Below are 19,779 nucleotides of genomic sequence, written 5' to 3' on the forward strand. Positions count from 1 at the left end.
CCGAGACATGCCCAAGCTATGGGTGTAGCTCAATCTAAAAAGTGACCTCCTCTACTTCATCCAAATGGACTTAAATGCCCCTCTAACTTAGTCCTTGCCAGAAGCCTTCAGGGGGATTTGCTTTCAATTGCCCAACCGTGGATAAATGAAAGGATATAAGAAGAGGAAGCCATTTTAGACTATTGGGATGCACAAACTATGCTCTGATATAACAGAGAACGTGACAATGTACAGTCTGTAGAACAGAAGAAAGAGGGCCTTAATTGTTTTGAGAAATATATATTAATGTGTAGTTCAGCTCATAGCAATTGCATTTGAACTATCCTATGAAAACAAAAATTCCCACATCCTCAATCCCCTTTTAACAAAATAATCAAAGCTCAACTTAGTTACTGTACCTTAAACGGAAGCAGCCACTGAGGGATTTTACTATAGGAGACAAGACATTTTCAGGTACATGTACTGTAGTTGACTGCGTCAGACTAGCTATGCTTAAGATACAGTAACTGGCTTCATGAAAGAAGAATGCACTTCAGTGTTTAACTGCACTAGACAAACATTTAAAAAAAACATCACTTCATGGAACTCTTACATCTCAATTCATTAACATCAAAACTGAACATTTTAAATAATTAAAAACAATGCAACATTAACGGAAATAAAACGGGGAAAAACAAAATCGGTAAGGCTAGCTTTTTAGTACATTATTTGCTTCATATACAATTAAAACTCACCCGTACAGACACACACGTCCTTAAATGGTAGGCTGCAATATGACATCATCATACACAGCGGGGCGACTTCCTGTTTCCAGGCATAAACAACAGAATTCAAAATCTGCCCTAAGGAAGAACCAATACTGTCGGTCTCAGCAGACGTACATTTTGTTGTTTATTGTTTCTGTAAAACAGGAAGTGTACAGAGATGTATGATGATGTCATATTGTGGACCCTTCCTTTAATGTACAGGTTTAGGTATTTCTCTCTTGACATTAAGAGAGCTCAGTCTTCATACTCTAGCGTAACATTTTAAGATGTTAGGACTTGACCTCTGTGCTCTATGCTTCATGAAGTGCAGAATTACTTAGGACCATCTCTGTGCGCAATATTTGGCTATGGTAAGATCATTATGACCCAAACTCCACCGTTTCCTGGGTGATGGGTTTGAACTCATAGCTCCCCCTTCCGTCCATGTGCAGGTAGTACTGGAGAAGAGACAGAAATCACTGGTTAGAATTTGAACAGTATGCTCTAAGCAAATAGGTGATGCAAGAAAATGCTCTTTGCATTTAAAAAAAGGAAAAATAACAGGGTGCTGGTACTCACCTCCATTTTATTGGTATTATATGCAGTAATTTCATGTTTCTTCATTCAGTGTGAAAGGACTTACCTCATGGTGCTTCCACAAAGACTTCCTGTGAGAAACCGTGAACAGCGTGATGCCCACCTGAGGAAAGGTAAATATGACATCCCATAAGCTCAGAAACCACTTTCTCAGCATCCTGTAAACATGCATCAGTTTCCTGGTTCTTTTTCATTCCTCTTTCACAATATGTGGAAGGGTCCCATGGATAGTAGCTCAGCCCGGCATGTGAGTCAAGGTGATCAGAGACAATTAAGCACAGCTGACGGTGCTAATGATCTATTCTCTTTTCCCTACAAGAGAGAGGAGGGAACCAGCAGTGGGGGAGACTGGAGGAAAAAAAAGTGATTGCTTCTCCAGAGACGTGGTAGCCATTCTCGACTCTGGAAGTATGGTTGTGTTAGTGGAGGAGCAGATGGTGACCACAGCAACACTGCTACCAGACAAAGTAGCCGTGTCCTGTATCCATGGAGACACCCACTATTGCCCCACCGTGAATCTGTCTATTCTCACCCTGAAAGGAAGGTGTACAGTCAGGGCGGGGAAAGTACCCCAACTGAAGGTGCCATTATTGATCGGGAGAGACTGTCCCCTATATAAAAGGAGTTTCGGCAGATTACTTTAAGCACCGTACAAAGGGGATCAAGTCTCTCTATCACACACCAATGTCCGGGCCACCGCAGGAAAGCAGAGAAAGATAAAAACCAAGTCCAAGGTAGTAGCCCTACAAGGAAATATAGCCTCGGCATCATCCTCTGGAGCAGAGGAAGAAATACAGATCCAACGCCTCCAGCAGCTATTCCAGGAAACGTCCGATGAAGACACCTGCGAAGGGTTATACACAACAGAGGAAGAAAGGAGCGACCAGAGGCTACTGGATATATTTGAAGCCCCGTCAGAGGAGGGAACCTGGAAGGGATTCTCCTCGGTCACCCCCGACGGGGATGGGGAACAACCTCCACACCCCTCTACCGAGGTCGACCTGCCCCAAGAATGAAAGGGACAGTTCGGGACACCGCTCAGCATAGAGACCCAGACCTACGGGATGCCATGAGGAAGGTGAAGGATAGGAGAAATGTTGATGGATCAGGTGAGCCCTCTCTTCCCTACTATGCAAATCAGGTGGGGCCTCTTGTATTGGGTCGTGCAACGAAGGGGGGAAAAACAGGAATTACTAATGATGCCTAGACCATACAGGGATACTGTCCTACAGCTAGCCCATTCCCACTTCCTAGGAGGACACCTTGCACGAGACAAAACGATCAACAGAATCATGCAGAGGTTCTTTTGGCCCTGTGTCACCCGGGATGTGGCCAGGTATTGTAGGACGTGTGATCAATGTCAGCATACGGCCCCACCTGCGTAATCTTTTGATTGCTCTTCCCATTATAGAAACCCCTTCGAACACATCGTTATGGACCTCGTGGGACCCCTCCCGAAATCCAACAGAGGACACGAGTACATCCTGTTTGTCGTAGATTATGCTACTAAGTTCCCCTGAGGCCATACCACTTCACAACATGTCATCAAAGGGAATCACCAAGAAATTGTTCATGCTGTTCTCCCGGGTGGGCCTTCCCAAGATGATCCTAACCGACCAGGGAACCCCGTTCATGTCCCAGTTGATGAAGGACCTGTGTCGGTTATACCAGGTTCAACAGATACGCACAAGCATTTTCCACCCACAGACAGTTTGTGCGAACGCCTGAACAAAACGATTAAAAGCATGTTGAGAAGAGTGGTGTCCAGAGACAGGAAAAACTGGGACATGCTTCTGCCCCACTTAATGTTTGCCCTGCATGAAGTACCCCAGGCGTCCACAGGGTTTTCCCTGTTCGAATTGCTGTACGGCAGACCATGTCGAGGGATCCTCGATTTAGCCAAGGAGATCTGGTAAGCCCAACCCTGCCCATTCCGGTCGACGATAGAACATGTTATCCTGATGCGGAATGGCCTGTCGGCAGTCTGGCCCATAGTAAAGGAGCATATGGAGAAGGCGCAACAGACTCAAGGCCGGGCCTAAGATAAGTCAGCGACACCCAGGGAGTTCACCGTGGGAGAGAAAGTGATGGTACTCGTGCCCACTGCCGAACACTGCTTGCTGGCACAGTGGAGGGAGCCCTATGAGGTAACGGAAAGGGTCTCACCGGTCAATTATCGCATCAAGCAACCTGACAGGAGGAAGAAGGTCCAACTATCATATCAACCTGCTGAAGAAGTACCATGGAAGAGAGGGTGTGGCTTTGATGGCAGTGGAGGACAAGGAAAAAGAGGATGCCCCGATACAGGTGTGCCGTGGCCGAACTCTCCTGCCGGAGCAGTCGAGACAGCTAGACAAGCTGATTATGCAATTCGGCAGGGTATTCTCTCCCTTCCCAGGACAAGCAAATGTTCTGAACTGAACCCGGCAAGAAGGTGTATATCCGGCCTTACAGGATTCCTGAGGCACGCAGAGTAATCACTAAGAACGAGGTAAGGGTGATGCTGAGGATGAGGGTGACCAAGCCATCTACGAGCGAGTGGTCCAGTCCCGGTCCCCAAACCTGACGGTAGTATGAGGCTCTGCAACGACTTTAGGGGTGTAAATGTCATCTCTATGTTTGACGCGTATCCCATGCTCCGCGGCTCCTGAGGACCGCCCAAAGACTGCCTTCGCCACACCGGAGGGGCTTTTTCAATATGTGAGGATGCCCTTCGGACTGCGGCAACTTTCCAACACCTCATGGATGCCATTCTACGGCCCCATCAAGAGTACACAGACGATGTGGTCGTACACAGCGAGGACTGGGATAGCCAGCTCCTGCGATTTGGGGGCGGTGCTCGTGAGCCTTTAGGCTACAGGGCTGACAGCCAATCCCAAAAAATGCTGCCTGGGTCTGTCCGAAGCGGAATACCTGGGATGCACCATGGGGAATAGAAAAGACGAGGGCAATTCGGGACTGGCTTCAGCCCCAGACGAAGCGGGACGTCTGAGCCTTCTTGGGGATAACGGGATATTATCGCCGTTTCATCCCTAGATATGCAACCATTGCCACCCCCCTGACAAACCAAGAAAAACCTGCCAAACTGTGTAGCATGGAAGGAAGAGACGGAAGACGCCTTTCAGTTGCTAAAAGATATCTTGCGCTCTGATCCTGTCCTGCAGGCTCCTGACTTCTCCCAAGAGTTCACTGTGCAGGTAGACACCTCAAATACGGGGCTCAGGGCCGTCCTAGCTCAGGGTAAAGGCGAAGCAGGGAGGCCTATTCTCTTCATAAGTAGAAAGCTCAGTGATCAGGAACGGAGATATGCTACCGTAGAGAAAGAGGCCCTAGCATTAAGTGGGCCCTCGAGTATCCCCGGTACTACCTACTCGGGCGTAGGTTCGCCCTCGTTACTGACCATGTTCCCCTCATGTGGATGGCCGGTAAGAGAAACAATAACAGAAAAGCCAGATGGTTTCTTGCAGTACAACCATTCTCTTTCCATGTCATCCACAGGGCCGGATCGAGGAACGTGAATGCGGACGCACTGTCCCGAAGCAACCAAGACGGTGCGTCTGGCACCCGACCCTCCGGTCCGTTCCTGAGGGGGGAGGTATGCGGAAGGACCACCAGGGGGCAGGCTGGTCCCACGGACAGTAGCCCATCCCGGCATGTGAGTCAAGGTGATCAAAGGCAATTAAGCACAGCTGACGGTACTAATGACTATTCTCTTCCCCCTACAAGACAGAGGAGGGAACCAGCAGTGGGGGAGAGTGGAGGGAAAAAAAGAGTGATTGCTTCTCCAAAGGAGAGGACTTACTGGACGGAAGGGAGAAGAAGAGGGGAATGGCAACCACGGATCCGCACCACCACCCGAAGGGAGCTATCCACGAACGGATAGTTAAGGCGGTGACACACCCGTAATTTATGTTCCAGTTAAAAGTTACTCACCTTGTGTTCCTTGTTCCTGTAAAGAAGAAGATTTGTGTTTTCCTGTGAGATCATCCTTGATTGTTTGAGAAGAAAGAAATGCCTCAAAAGAGAACTTTGTTCAATGTAAGAAAACCTGCTCCCGACTCGTTTATTCCACCTTTCCGCTTTAGAGCAACCTCAAAGTACTTGGTCCGCTCAATATATTTTTTAATAATCATCAATATATTGACAAATTACCTGATCATTTATCATTTGACGAATAGTCTACTGTGTTGCATCTTACCGTCCTACAGTGGCTGTAGATGAAGTCCTCCACATCTACACTCACAGCACTGGTGCACTCATCCAGGATGGCAAACTGGGGCTTATGGTAGAACAGACGGGCCATCTAGATACCACACAGAGAGAGATCGATCAATGAAAAGCTCCCTTCACACATTCTATAACCCAATGTGCTTGTAAAATGGACTCAAGTCATCACAAGACAAACGCTGTGAAGAGACAAAAAATAATGACCGACATTTTCACTATTATTTTCTTTGGACTTACAGCCATCCTCTGTTTCTCTCCTCCACTGAGGACGTCCATCCAGTCCTGGACCGTGTTCCAGCCGCCCTCCCGCTCCAGAATGTGACCTAGCTGGACGTTGTCCAGGTACTCCTTCAGCACCTGTTCCCCAGCACAACACAAACACACCATGTCACAGAGACGTGCACACACATACACACTCACACACAAAGCTGTGTGCGCTGTTGGCTCAAGGAGTGTCTCTGTGCATGTGTGTGTGCTCTGACATACCCTACTGACAGAGGCCACGTATGACCGTTCTATTTGAGGGGCCTTACAATTAGAGGTCGACCGATTAATCGGAATGACCGATTTAATTATTTCAAGTTTTCATAATCGGAAATCGGTATTTTTGGGCGCCGATTTGGCCGATTCTTTTGTTTTTTTTACACCTTTATTTAACTAGGCAAGTCAGTTAAGAACACATTCTTATTTTCAATGACGGCCTAGGAACGGTGGGTTAACTGCCTTGTTCAGGGGCAGAACGACAGATTTTTACCTTGTCAGCTCGGGGATTCAATCTTGCAACCTTACAGTTAACTAGTCCAATGCTCTAACCACCTGCTTTACATTGCACTCCACGAGGAGCCCACCTGTTACGCGAATGCAGTAAGAAGCCAAGGTAAGTTGCTAGCTAGCATTAAACTTATCTTATAAAAAAACAATCAATCATAATCACTAGTTAACTACACATGGTTGATGATATTACTAGTTTATCTAGCCTGTCCTGCGTTGCATATAATCGCTTAGGTACACGTTGCTCCAACGTGTACCTAACCATAAACATCAATGCCTTTCTTAAAATCAATACACAAGTATATATTTTTAAACCTGCATATTTAGTTAATATTGCCTGCTAACATCAATTTATTTTAACTAGGGAAAATGTGTCACTTCTCTTGCAACAGAGTCAGGGTATATGCAGCAGTTTGGGCCGCCTGGCTCGTTGCGAACTCTGAAGACTATTTCTTCCTAACAAAGACAGCCGACTTCGCCAAACGGGGGATGATTTAACAAAAGCGCATTTGCGAAAATAGCACAATCGTTGCACGACTGTACCTAACCATAAACATCAATGCCTTTCTTAAAATCAATAGACAGAAGTATATATTTTTAAACCTGCATAATTAGCTAAAACAAATCCAGGTTAGCAGGCAATATTAACCAGGTGAAATTTTGTCACTTCTCTTGCGTTCATTGCACGCAGAGTCAGGGTATATGTAACAGTTTGGGCCGCCTGGCTCATTGCAAATTAATTTGCCAGAATCTGACGTAATTATGACATAACATTGAAGGTTGTGCAATGTAACAGGAATATTTAGACTTAGGGATGCCACCTGTTAGATAAAATACGGGACGGTTCCGTATTTCACTGAAAGGAAAATCGTTTTGTTTTCGAGATGATAGTTTCCGGATTCGACCATATTAATGACCTAAGGCTCGTATTTCTGTGTGTGTATTATATTATAATTAAGTCTATGATTTGATAGAGCAGTCTGACCGAGCGGTGGTAGGCAGCAGCAGGCTCGTAAGCATTCATTCACACAGCACTTTTGTGTGTTTTGCCAGCAGCTCTTCGCTGTGCTTCAAGCATTGCGCTGTTTATGACTTCAAGACTATCAACTCCCAAGATTAGGCTGGTGTAACCGATGTGAATTGGCTAGCTAGTTAGCGGGGTGCGCGCTAATAGCGTTTCAAACGTCACTCGCTCTGAGACTTGGGAGTGGTTGTTCCCCTTGCTCTACATGGGTAACGCTGCTTCGAGGGTGGCTGTTGTCGATGTGATCCTGGTTCGAGCCCAGGTAGGAGCGAGGAGAGGGACGGAAGCTATACTGTTACACTGGCAATACTAAAGTGCCTATAAGAACATCCAATAGTCAAAGGTATATGAAATACAAATCGTAGAGAGAGAAATAGTCCTATAATTCCTATAATAACTACAACCTAAAACTTCTTACCTGGGAATATTGAAGACTCATGTTAAAAGGAACCACCAGCTTTCATATGTTCTCATGTTCTGAGCAAGGCACTTAAACGTTAGCTTTTTTACATGGCACATATTGCACTTTTACTTTCTTCTCCAACACTTTGTTTTTGCATTATTAAAACCAAAGTGAACATGTTTCATTATTTATTTGAGGCTAAATTGATTTTATTGATGTATTATATTAAGTGTTCATTCAGTATTGTTGTAATTGTCATTATTACAAATGTAAAAAAAAATAATAATAATAATACAAAAAATAATAATAAAATGTTTACTTTTTTAAATGTATTTTTATATTTGTATTTATTTATTTATATATATTTTTAATTCGCTCGATTAATTGGCATCTGCTTTTTTTTTGGATCCTCCAATAATCGGTATCGGCGGTGAAAAATCATAATCGGTCGACCTCTACTTACAATATCTTGGTACAATGAAGAGCAGATGTGATGGGATATATGGTCCAGTAAAGGGCTGCTGTGTTTGGATATGGTCTAGTAAAGAGATGTGATTGGCTAGGTCGACTACCTTATCAGAGGTCCCCTTCCTCCTCTGGTCCTCCACTGTATCTGGGTAGATCACCTGATCTCTCAGAGAGCCTAGGGTCATGTATGGCCTCTGGGGAACGTAGAAGAGCTTCCCTCTCTCAGGTTTGGTGAGACGGCCACCAAACAGAGGCCAGAGCTAAGAGACAGACATCCATTAATACCCATGAGTGGAAAACTTTAACACTTTAGCAGCATAACAGGCCTTTTCGTCAAATTGTTGATCTCTCATACCTCTCCCAGGACTCTGAAGAGAGAGCTCTTCCCACAGCCGTTGGGGCCACACACCAAGACGTTTGTCCCTGATGTCACCTTAAGTTAGCAGATGAAGGGAAGGCACAGTTCAGCTGTCTGCACTTACAGATGAAACAGTCCCACAACCATCATCATGGGTCTTTAGATTTCATGAATTGTATCAAATGGTTCAGTACGGAGTTGATCCTTTGAGATACTCACCTCAAAGCTGAGGTCTTTGATAAGAATGTCCCCATTAGGCGTTGCAAGAGGTGTATGCTCAAACCTGAGACACAAGGAAAATAAATGTCAAACCAGGTGATGCCTACTTTATGAACCATTTCATCTTGTTTATTCTACTGCTATAATACATGTATCTGTTAGACACCTACTTGATGATCTTGTCTTTGTTGATGATTTCACCACTTCCTGGGACCAGGGTGATTCTATCTAGCGATTCACTATCTGAAAATGTATGACAAAAGAAAATCCCAAAAGCAACCATCTTGCACTTGAACTAGTAATATGTTTTAATTTTCCTGCATGACACTACTTCCACATGAGACTACTATCCAACAACAGCATCGTCCTCAATACATTATCAGGGAACATGCAGCGGTCACCTCTGCCTCCCTGCTGAGAGACCATGGTCCTCTCGTATTTCCCAGAGTTCAGCTCCTTCAGGACCTTCATGATCTCGGTGATGCGAGCGGTGAACCTGTAGGGGGACAGCAGGACTCAGTGAGGAGGGGACAGTAGGAGTCATTGAGGAGGCCACAGCAGACGGAGGGAGAGAAGAACAAGTCGAGAGACCCGAGACTGGTGAACCATAAACTCTGAACAAGTAAACCATTGACTTACTGAACCCTTGAACAAACAAACAATTGAACCAGCTAACTATTGATCCAACGAATCAATTAACCATTGAATACACACCAATTGGTTCAATGGTTTACTGGGTCAACGTCTCAATAGTTTCCAGATCCGTTTGTGCTCTTGCATACTCCATTTCTGTCATTGTCAAGCCAAACAGTCTGGCCTCACACCAATCTTCAACTATGAATGAGCATTCTATCATTAAATGAGGTCGAGGAGAACAGAGGATAGGATCCTGATTCGATAACCCCCACAACTACCCTCCAATCTCAAGGGTTATGTAAATATTGGAACTCTATCGCAATAACTGACAGGGAGTCAGCATGGTAGTGCAAACAGATGGGCATTCAGGCTACCAGTGAAGCACCAAACCAGTTGAGTGATAAGAGCATGGTGTATGACTGACCCTGAGAGCCTGCTCATCTCCCTGCCAGCCAGGACGATCCTGCCCAGGGCCTGAGACATGCTCAGCAACATACGCCCACTCTGGTAATAGTCCTGAATGAGAAACAGAGGGGGGAAGTTAGGCTCTGAACCATACAGAACACACACACACACTCCCCTTGTCTCTCCTCACCTCTAGCAGCTCAGCGTGGGTGCTGTGTAGGTGGCGTGGGTGTGTGTGGTTCAGGAACGGCCTGCTCACCACCAGGTACCCGACAACAGTGGCAATATCTACAGAGGTGGGAAAAACAAGTATTTATCTCTGCAACTACTAAACCACATCAGTGGAGATTATAGAAATACCGCAAATGATAATACTACAAACTTCCAATCAATGACAAGACAAGCATTCTCACACTTAGCAATGATGCTGTCCACGAAACCCGTTGAAAAGCGGAAGACAATGAAATTGTGTAAATGATCCACCTAGGGGTAAAAGGGGCAGAATGTAACGTAAGACATTGTATATCCACCGCAGTATAGGTCTTGTCTGACACCATAGTAAATCAACTACCGCCACTGATACATTGAAAGTCCTAAACCCTCTCACCAGCTTCTGGAAGGTAGAGTGAATGGTCTGCTTCTCCCTCAGGTTTCCATTGTAGAAGGCAATCTCTTCACTGTTGGAAACAAAACATTCAACCTTTTGTTTTCACAGTGGAAAAAGAACATGAACGACGATTTGTCCAAAAAAGCAGAAGAGAGGAGGAACAGTGGAAAGGAGAGGTGCGCGTCTGACTGACCTGTTGGTGATGAGGCGAGAGTTGACGAATCGGTACTCTCCCTCGTACCTCTGCTCCATGACCGTCATCTTCCCGATGGGCCTCCGCAGACGTGTCAGGATGAGCCCAGAGAACATCAGGTATCCTATCATACAGGCAGGACCCTGTGGGGGATAGATGTATGTAGAGTAGAAGCGTTAGAAACTCTATTCTACTGTGCGGATGCATTGGGGGGGATGACCATTTTCATGGTTTCAATTGAAACTAGATATAGGCATAGAAGGCTACTGATGGGTTCTGACTTCTAAACTTGAATATATGAAAAATCCTAATGTCACTGTGGGAGTGAGGGGAATGTAGAACGTTTACATTCTGTCAGAATATGTTATTGTTAGACATCAGGGATCCTATGGGGAGGAGTGAGGAATTTGGGGCCGAGGTCAGGTCAGATGAAGAGAGGAAGAACAGATATCACTAAAGTTCTGTTTAGCAACAGAGGTGTATTGGCTGTTCAGAGGTGTAAGGAGGAGACTCAGCATAGGAGAACGGTTTAAATACTGTACTAGTGCTTCTGTGAAGATGTCTGTCTGTTCAGCTGTCTGACTCTTTGGGTGAATAAACTTGGTTTCGGCTTTAATAATCATCTGTGAGTTTTTACTCTTTATTTAGAACCTAACACTACATTAGAGAGATCAAGACTCACCTGTGCACCAATGGCTGAGGTCAACTTGAAGATGTACAGACCGATGTCCAATAAAGGCTGAAGGAGGGGAAAAAAAACAAGTCTACTTATCACAGGCGCAGTGTATGGTCAATAGCAGTAGATTGTATCAGGCTTTGAGCAGCATTTGTTGTCTCTACAACAGAGGATTTTTTTTAGTAGCCTGGTTGAGCGCGACAAATGGTGCACACACCATAGTTTCATAAGTCTGAAGCATTCAGTCTGGTATAACCAGGCTATTAAAGTGCAGGTTACCTTGCTAACGTTGGAGTAGAGGTCCACCACACTGTTACAGAACCTCTCCACGTCCTGGGTCAGCAGCTGGTCAGGGTTACCGATGCGGTTGTCCAGGTTACCAATCTTATAGTATGTGTAACCTCTGGAGAGGGGATGGGAGGATGGTGTGGTGAAAACATGAAACCTGAGTTTGGCAGGTGTATTATGTATTTTCTATTACTTTGAGCTTCTGAAGTCATTGTTCCTCACATCAGTAAGTAACTATTGGATTTGGGGCTAGGAAACGTACAGAGAATCAAGGCTAAATCCTTCCAATATAACTCTCTTACTAAAGGCTAATCATCACCCAGAACCAAATCTCCCGCTACTCGATTTGGGTTACGTTTAAAATCTTAGCGTCTGTCACAAGACACCAGCTAATGGCAGACAGACATATGTTCTGTCAGTTTAAATACACAAATTTTCTCTCCAAGAAGCAGGTATAAGAAGGACTTACTGCAGGTACTCGTCATAGAGGTGCTTGGTGAGTCGAACCCGGCAGCAGAGCTTCAGTTCATTCAGGCCCAGCTTCAGGAAGTTGTTGACTAGCGAGATCTGAAAACAGGGAAACGGGCCATGATAGTGGTCTCATTTAAAAAGAAGTGCATGACATTTTATAGTGTGAGTATACCAAACCAATGGCATTTATGCACTGAGTAAATAAATCCGAAGAATCATAATAACCTCATAAAAACTCAAAGGCTTATAGGCCAGGGATCACCAGTCTGTTAGTAATCAGGCAGGATCTTTGTTTTAGTACAGACTCCCCCAAAATTACACACAAACTCTCTCCCTAATAGGCACAATATTAACCCCATCCTAAACCACAATTCACAAATCATGAGGTTACCTGTGTTACAGTAGGATCATAAGTACAGTTGAAGTCGGAAGTTTACGTACACCTTAGCCAAATACATTTAAACTCAGTTTTTCACAAATCCTGACATTTAAAAATGTCCTGTTTTAGGTCAGTTAGGATCACCACTTTATTTTAAGAATGTGAAATGTCAGAATAATAGTAGAGAGAGTGATTTATTTCAGCTTTTATTTCTTTCATCACATTCCCAGTGGGTCAGAAGTTTACATACACTCAATTAGTATTTGGTAGCATTGCCTTTAAATTGTTTAACTTGGGTCAAACGTGTCGGGTAGCCTTCCACAAGCTTCCCACAATAAGTTGGGCGGATTTTGTCCCATTCCTCCTGACAGAGCTGGTGTAACTGAGTCAGGTTTGTAGGCCTCCTTGCTCACACACACTTTTTCAGTTCTGCCCACAAATTTTCTATAGGTTTGAGGTCAGGGCCTTGTGATGGCCACTGATGGCCAATACCTTGACTTTGTTGTCCTTAAGCCATTTTGCCACAGCTTTGGAAGTATGCTTGGGGTCATTGTCCATTTGGAAGACACATTTGCGACCAAGCTTTAACTTCCTGACTGATGTCTTGAGATGTTGCTTCAATATATCCACATAATTTTCCTTCCTCGTGATACCATCTATTTTGTGAAGTGCACCAGTCCCTCCTGCAGCAAAGCACCCCCACAACATCATGCTGCCACCCCCGTGCTTCACGGTTTGGATGGTGTTCTTTGGCTTGCAAGCCTCCCCATTTTTCCTCCAAACATAACAATGGTCATTATGGCCAAACAGTTCTATAAAAGTACAATCTTTGACCCCATGTGCAGTTGCAAACTGTAGTCTGGCTTTTTTATGGCCGTTTTGGAGCAATGACTTCTTCCTTGCTGAGCGGCCTTTCAGGTTATGTCGATATAGGACTCGTTTTACTGTGGATATAGATATTTCTGTACCCGTTTCCTCCAGCATCTTCACAAGGTTCATTGCTGTTGTTCTGGGATTGATTTGCACTTTTCACACCAAAGTACGTTCATCTCTAGGAGACAGAACGTGTCTCCTTCCTGAGCGGTATGACGGCTGCGTGGTCCCATGGTGTTTATACTTGCGTACTATTGTTTGTAGAGATGAATGTGGTACCTTCAGGCGTTTGGAAATTGCTCCCAAGGATGAACCAGATTTGTGGAGGTCTACAATTTTTGTTCTGAGGTTTTGGCTGATTTCTTTTGATTTTCCCATGATGTCAAGCAAAGAGGCACTGAATTTGAAGGTAGGCCTTGAAATACATCCACAGGTACACCTCCAATTGACTCAAATTATGTCAATTAGCCTGGCAGAAGCTTCTAATACCATACCATCATTTTCTGTAATTTTCCATGTTGTTTAAAGGCACAGTCAACTTGTTGTATGTAAACTTCTGACCCACTGGAATTGTGATACAGTGAATTCTAAGTGAAATAATCTGTAAACAATTGTAAAAATTACTTGTGTCATGCACAAAGTAGAAGTCCTAACCGACTTGCCAAAACTATAGTTTGTTAACAAGAAATTTGTGGATTGGTTGAAAAATGAGTTTTAATGACTCCAATCTAAGTGTATGTAAACTTCCGACTTCGATATATTTATAAATATATATACATTTAAATATCCACGGGTGGTAAAAGACAATTAAGAAAACAAATAAGCTAGAAAAATTGTATGAAAGTTGCACTTACAAATGGCATGACTTTTATAAAGTTGAACAAGAACCTCTTGAAATCTTTTGTTGAACGACCAATGATTGCACTGCAAACCAACATGCAAAGTGAACACACACACACACACACACACACACACACACACACACACACAATGTCACACACAGGGCAAAAGTGGGGTCATACTTTCTACATTTAAAACCAGAGGTGTTCATTCTGTGGATTGTCAGCCCCTGAAACTGACCCAAATAGTTGGGGCGAGAGCGAGATACTGAATCTTGTGAAAGGCTACCACCAGTATGCTGATAAATTACTGAACAGTGGAAAAAGCCACTGGTGAGAGGTCAAAAAAGCAGGATGGGGTTTGCAAAATGGAATGGACACAAAACAAACTAAGAATAATCTAATTCATAACTTGGCCCAGTTTGGTCCTGTAGGGCTGCGGGGATACAATTTCTTTATTCATCTTTTACCACCCCAACCACAAAATGAAACCCGCTCTAGAAAATAACCTACTGTAACAGGATTACGTGAAATGACTAGAAGGTTAAAAAATATATTTCTAATATGTGCAGGCCCGCAACCCTTCAAGACCAGTGATGTCCACAAATGCAATTAAAGCGCAACAACAATACACAAGTAAATTCATAAGCACTTAATCATATTCTTCTACCGGGCACCACAAGCAGCACAGTGTTATATAGGGGTTTAGTGCTTGGCCAAAGTTTTCATGCAAATGTAGCATGGACACTAGTTTACCCCTGGTATGGCAGCAATATAGTAATAAAAGTGCTTCTTAAAGAGATTGACATCTCTGCTAATGATTCCACTGTGGAGGAATAGAGAGGATGATTACGAGCTGTCGAATAAGACAAATAGTGCTAAAACAAGTACTTCACGTTGAAGTTGCTTCAGAAAGTGTCGCTGGTGTGAACTTAAGTGTTGGTGTGCAATAGGGTTTTCTATGCAGTCCTACCTCTCGATCATGGTTCCATTCTGGATCATCCACACATCACAGTAGGTTCTGGCCACCAGCATAGCAGCGATGAGGAGACAGTATCCTGACTATAGGCAGATAGATGACCAGAAATAGGCAAACACAAGGGAATGGGAGATGTATTGTGTAACATCTCAACACATGTCCGTACAGCAATTGAGAAATGATTTGAATCAAGATGAAAATGTTAAAGCGCATTCAAAGTAACAAGTTCGTCAAAAAGCTCATACCTCTTTGCAGAACACTCCAGGAACCATGATTTTCACTATCTTCAGGACACGTGCAAAGAACACCTTGTCCACCACCGTCTTTTCCTGCTTGGCCTCCTGCCACACATCACACCAAACATTTACCGATGAATCAGATAAATAAACTCTAATTTAAATCTCACCGACTCAGTGCTGCTTCTTAAATCAGGGGCTAAAGTTTGTGGATATTGACATTATTGCTAAGATTTTGGCCATTGGTGTGGTGAGAGTAGGGTTGCACATTTTGGGGAATATTCAGAGGTGGAAACTTTCCGTGGGAATTAACGGGAATATATGGGAATTAACGGGAATATATGCAAATTACTATCATTTAAAATGTAGATGCTTTCTTTGCATTGGATATATTTAACATATCATATGGAGACAGAAACATAAACCGTTTACCTTATCATAAGTAAACATAATTCCAAATGATTAAATCCTTCCAATAGAAAAAAAAAAAAAAATACGATTTAGTTACAAATTGAACTTTAATTAAATGAGTTGACAATTCAGATGGGATGATTTCACTGAACAACAAAAGAAAGGGAATATTGAATGATCCCAATGATCCATCGCATCTCCCAAAAACGTTTTCAACATACATCTGTAAAATGATAGTATAGAAACTAAAGCTTTGGTTGTCTTCTTCTCAGGCTTCCATGTCTTCTCCCTGGACCTCATCAATGTCCAACTCTTGAACATCAGACTCTGACGCCTCATCTTCACTGTCACTTTCCAACCTTGTTGAGGATGGCTCGTTGTCAGGCTCAAAAAGCCTCAAATTTGCCCGGATGGCCACCAATTTTTCAATCCTTGTACTGGTCAGCCTGTTGCGTGCTTTGGTGTGTGTGTTCCCAAACAAGGACCAGTTGAGCTCTGAGGCGGCTGATGTTGGTGGGATTTGGAGGATGATGGAGGCAACAGGGGAAAGAGCCTCAGATCCACAAAGTCCCTTCCACCAGGTGGCTGATGAGATATGTTGGCACAACTGCCATATTGCATCTCCATCCCAAAGCCCTTGCTTGGAAGTGTACTTCGCCAGACTGCCAAGATCCTTGCCCTCATCCAGACCAAGGTGGCGAGACACAGTAGTGATGACACCATAGGCCTTGTTGATCTCTGCACCAGACAGGATGCTCTTGCCAGCATACTTGGGGTCCAAAATGTACGCTGCGGCATGTATGGACTTCAGGCAGAAGTCTTCACGCTTTTTTATGCATTTCAGAACTTCAGTTTCCTCTGCTTGGAGCAACAGTGAAGTGGGCAGGGCAGTACGGATTTCTTCTCTTACATCTGAAAGCAGAGTCTGAACATCAGACAGGATGGCATTGTCTCCCTCAATCCGTGCAATGGCTACTGCTATAGGTTTCAGGAGTTCAGGCTGCTTACCACTCTCTCCCAAAATACATCATCCAGGAGGATCCTCTTGATGGGGCTGTCCATATCAGCAGACTGTGATATGGCCATTTCTTGGAGAGACTCCTTCCCCTCCATTTACATTTACATTTTAGTCATTTAGCAGACGATCTTATCCAGAGCGACTTACAGTAGTGAATACATACATTTCATACAATTCATGCATTTAAAAAAAATAATAATAATTGTACTGGCCTCCAGGAGACTGTCAAACATGATGACACCACCCCAACGGGTGTTACTGGGCAGCTTCAATGTGGTGCTCTTATTCTTCTCACTTTGCTTGGTGAGGTAGATTGCTGCTATAACTTGATGACCCTTCACATACCTAACCATTTCCTTGGCTCTCTTGTAGAGTGTATCCATTGTTTTCAGTGCCATGATGTCCTTGAGGAGCAGATTCAATGCATGAGCAGCACAGCCAATGGGTGTGATGTGAGGGTAGGCCTCCGCCACTTTAGACCAAGCAGCCTTCATGTTCGCAGCATTGTCTGTCACCAGTGCAAATACCTTCTGTGGTCCAAGGTCATTGATGACTGCCTTCAGCTCATCTGCAATGTAGAGACCAGTGTGTCTGTTGTCCCTTGTGTCTGCGCTCTTGTAGAATACTGGTTGAGGGGTGGAGATGATGTAGTTAATTATGCCTTGCCCACAAACATTCGACCACCCATCAGAGATGATTGCAATACATTCTGCTTTCTCTATGATTTGCTTGACCTTTACTTGAACTCTGTTGACCTCTGCATCCAGCAAATGAGTAGATAAAGCATGTCTGGTTGGAGGGGTGTATGCTGGGCGAATAACATTCAGAAATCTCTTCCAATACACATTGCCTGTAAGCATCAGAGGTGAACCAGTTGCATACACAGCTTGAGCAAGACATTCATCAGCATCTCTGACTACGTTCCTCCAATGAGTAAAAAAAAAAACTCCTACTTCCAGGAGGACCATGAACTGTTGCTATGGATAAGGTGTCTGATTCATCCTTTTCACCTCGAATAGAACTAGAGGGACTTTTGTCAGAGATTGTTTGTTGTGAGCACAGAGGAACATTTAGGAACTTGGCTAGATGATTCTGCATCTTTGTTGCATTCTTCACATTTGATTTGGCACAGTATTTGCAAAAGTACACAGCTTTTCCTTCTACATTAGCTGCAGTGAAATGTCTCCACACATCAGATAGTGCCCGTGGCATTTTCCTGTAAAGATTAATAAAAAAATAAAATCAAAATAAAACAAATACAATTCCATGTACATATAAATAGTTAAGCAGTTACAGCGAAACAACTTCTTTGTAAGATAAATGTTTTAAATGAAACGTGTATGGAAACAGGTGAATTAACACTCCTCAGTTAGCAGACTCAAGAAAGCTAAAACCCACATGGTAGCAAAAACTAACTAGCAGAAATTGAAAGTTAGAAATGATTTAAACACACTTTGCTGTAGACTACTATTTACTAGTTAACAAAAACTCATGTATGTCATAAAATATATTCACCCCAACCAGTATTGTAATCAAAACTTACCAGAAAGCATGTAGTCCTTGACTCAGACAGTGTAGTAGTGTGGGCTCAATAGCATCTCATTAGTGTGCAAGATCTTGAGAATCAGCTGTACATGTGATGGAAATGCACTGTGCATGCAGAGGGTTGCAATTCCATTGAATTGGGGATAGTTTAACCAAAATATGCCACAAGACCTATAATTGCCTTATATGTATCCCACAAAAAAAGGTTCACTGTTATATGCTAACTTTTTTGATGAATGTAAGCAAAATTCCCAAAATTCCCGAGCTTAACTTCCCATTGAAAATTTCCTGAAAATTCCTGGAAAATGTCCAACCCTTTGCCCCCCCTATGTAAGAGCAATTTAAACATTGAGTGCGGTATGAGTATTGGTTACATTTATTGTCTACATGCACTTACATCTTTGTTCAACTGTAGCTCTGATGATCTTTTCCCCCTAAACAGAAAACAGTGATGAAGCCTGTCATAACAGTACGGGTCTATGGATGAAGCCATGGAAGGAAACTCTGACTATGGTTAGTCCTTGGAAATCTGACCAACCAGCGAGCAGGCAGGCAATTCAATTCAATTCAATTCAATGACAGCACCCACCACCGGGTGTCAGTAGAGAACATCAACTCCATAAACTACTACATATCTAAAACAGTACGTTAAAATAACAGAAAACTCAGATTCAATGTCATCGTCAAACTGCAACTTGTCTCGGTGGCAAATCTTATTCTTGTCTGACTTGCTAGTAGCTAGTCAATGTTGGCTACATCAGTTAAGCATTATGATGGTCGCCACTTTACCTACAAAATAGTTGTCAAGGCTTAACTTACCAATTTAATTGGGCTGCATGTCTTCTCTTGAGAAGATACAAGGCAACGATTGTGGCACCTGCTATAGAGGAGTTCTTGGCTGTCAAGTATTTACTTATCGACGCCATGTTTCCATCTGCCGACCAAGGGAGTAACGAGATGCATGCTGGGGTAGGGTAGGTAGCTGGCTAGCAACATGATCTATGGTGCACAATTTCATTTCATCAGACATATGCATTGCACGTATTCTATGCAGAAACTGTTTAAGGACTAAACAGTAAACAAAAAACATGTCCTTTATCTGCACTAAATCATGCTATGTGTGTCAAGATTGCATTTTTCACTTGTTTTCATTTCTAACTCAGTACGTTAGCGACATTTAACAGCAGGAGAAAATCGGAAGCCAAGGCAACCCTTCAAATTAAAAGCCCCTGATTTATTTGTTTTTAATTTAGTAAGCACTCTGGCGAAAATACTACATACTAATGAAGAAGATATCGTAAAGTATTATTAATTGTGAACATTAACAACAACAAAAATGCTACAGCAACCTCGTTATTTTTTTTCATATGGCTTTTATTTTTGCAATGTGGCTAAACAAACTCTGAAAAC

General features: G+C 43.4%; 1 protein-coding gene across 2 annotated transcripts; it reads right to left on the reverse strand.

Annotated features, from left to right (window-relative positions):
- Positions 1-263: 263 nt before the first annotated feature.
- Positions 264-19,532, reverse strand: LOC106568892 (ATP-binding cassette sub-family D member 3). Of its 2 annotated transcripts, none has more exons than XM_014139679.3 (22): positions 19,189-19,532; positions 18,767-18,803; positions 15,405-15,500; positions 15,154-15,242; positions 14,937-15,006; positions 12,088-12,185; positions 11,610-11,733; positions 11,337-11,393; positions 10,655-10,797; positions 10,462-10,531; positions 10,268-10,337; positions 10,045-10,142; positions 9,874-9,965; positions 9,215-9,309; positions 8,984-9,056; positions 8,814-8,877; positions 8,592-8,669; positions 8,341-8,496; positions 5,808-5,927; positions 5,542-5,646; positions 1,390-1,446; positions 264-1,204 (listed from the first exon to the last, which is right to left on the reverse strand). In XM_014139679.3, exons 1-22 carry the CDS (start codon positions 19,293-19,295, stop codon positions 1,127-1,129), a joined length of 1,977 nt encoding a protein of 658 aa, XP_013995154.1. In that variant the 5' UTR covers positions 19,296-19,532; the 3' UTR covers positions 264-1,126. The 2 variants fall into 2 exon arrangements, with proteins under 2 accessions (XP_013995154.1, XP_013995153.1); XM_014139678.3 differs by lacking the exon at positions 14,937-15,006 and adding an exon at positions 14,196-14,265 and having other exon boundaries at positions 19,189-19,530.
- Positions 19,533-19,779: the final 247 nt, after the last annotated feature.

Source organism: Salmo salar, chromosome 14, assembly GCF_965601325.2.
Source record: "Salmo salar chromosome 14, fSalSal1, whole genome shotgun sequence".
Taxonomy (NCBI): domain Eukaryota; kingdom Metazoa; phylum Chordata; class Actinopteri; order Salmoniformes; family Salmonidae; genus Salmo; species Salmo salar.

What these genes read in the sequence shown, in the direction of transcription:
- LOC106568892 (XM_014139679.3), bottom strand. Translation starts at nt 19,295, where the DNA reads ATGGCGTCGATAAGTAAATACTTGACAGCCAAGAACTCCTCTATAGCA. An exon ending in CTCTATGACGAGTACCTGCA is followed by an intron (nt 11,734 to 12,087) that starts GTAAGTCCTTCT and finishes TCCCCTCTCCAG; the next exon opens with AGGTTACACATACTATAAGA. An exon ending in TCTCGCCTCATCACCAACAG is followed by an intron (nt 10,532 to 10,654) that starts GTCAGTCAGACG and finishes TGTTTCCAACAG; the next exon opens with TGAAGAGATTGCCTTCTACA.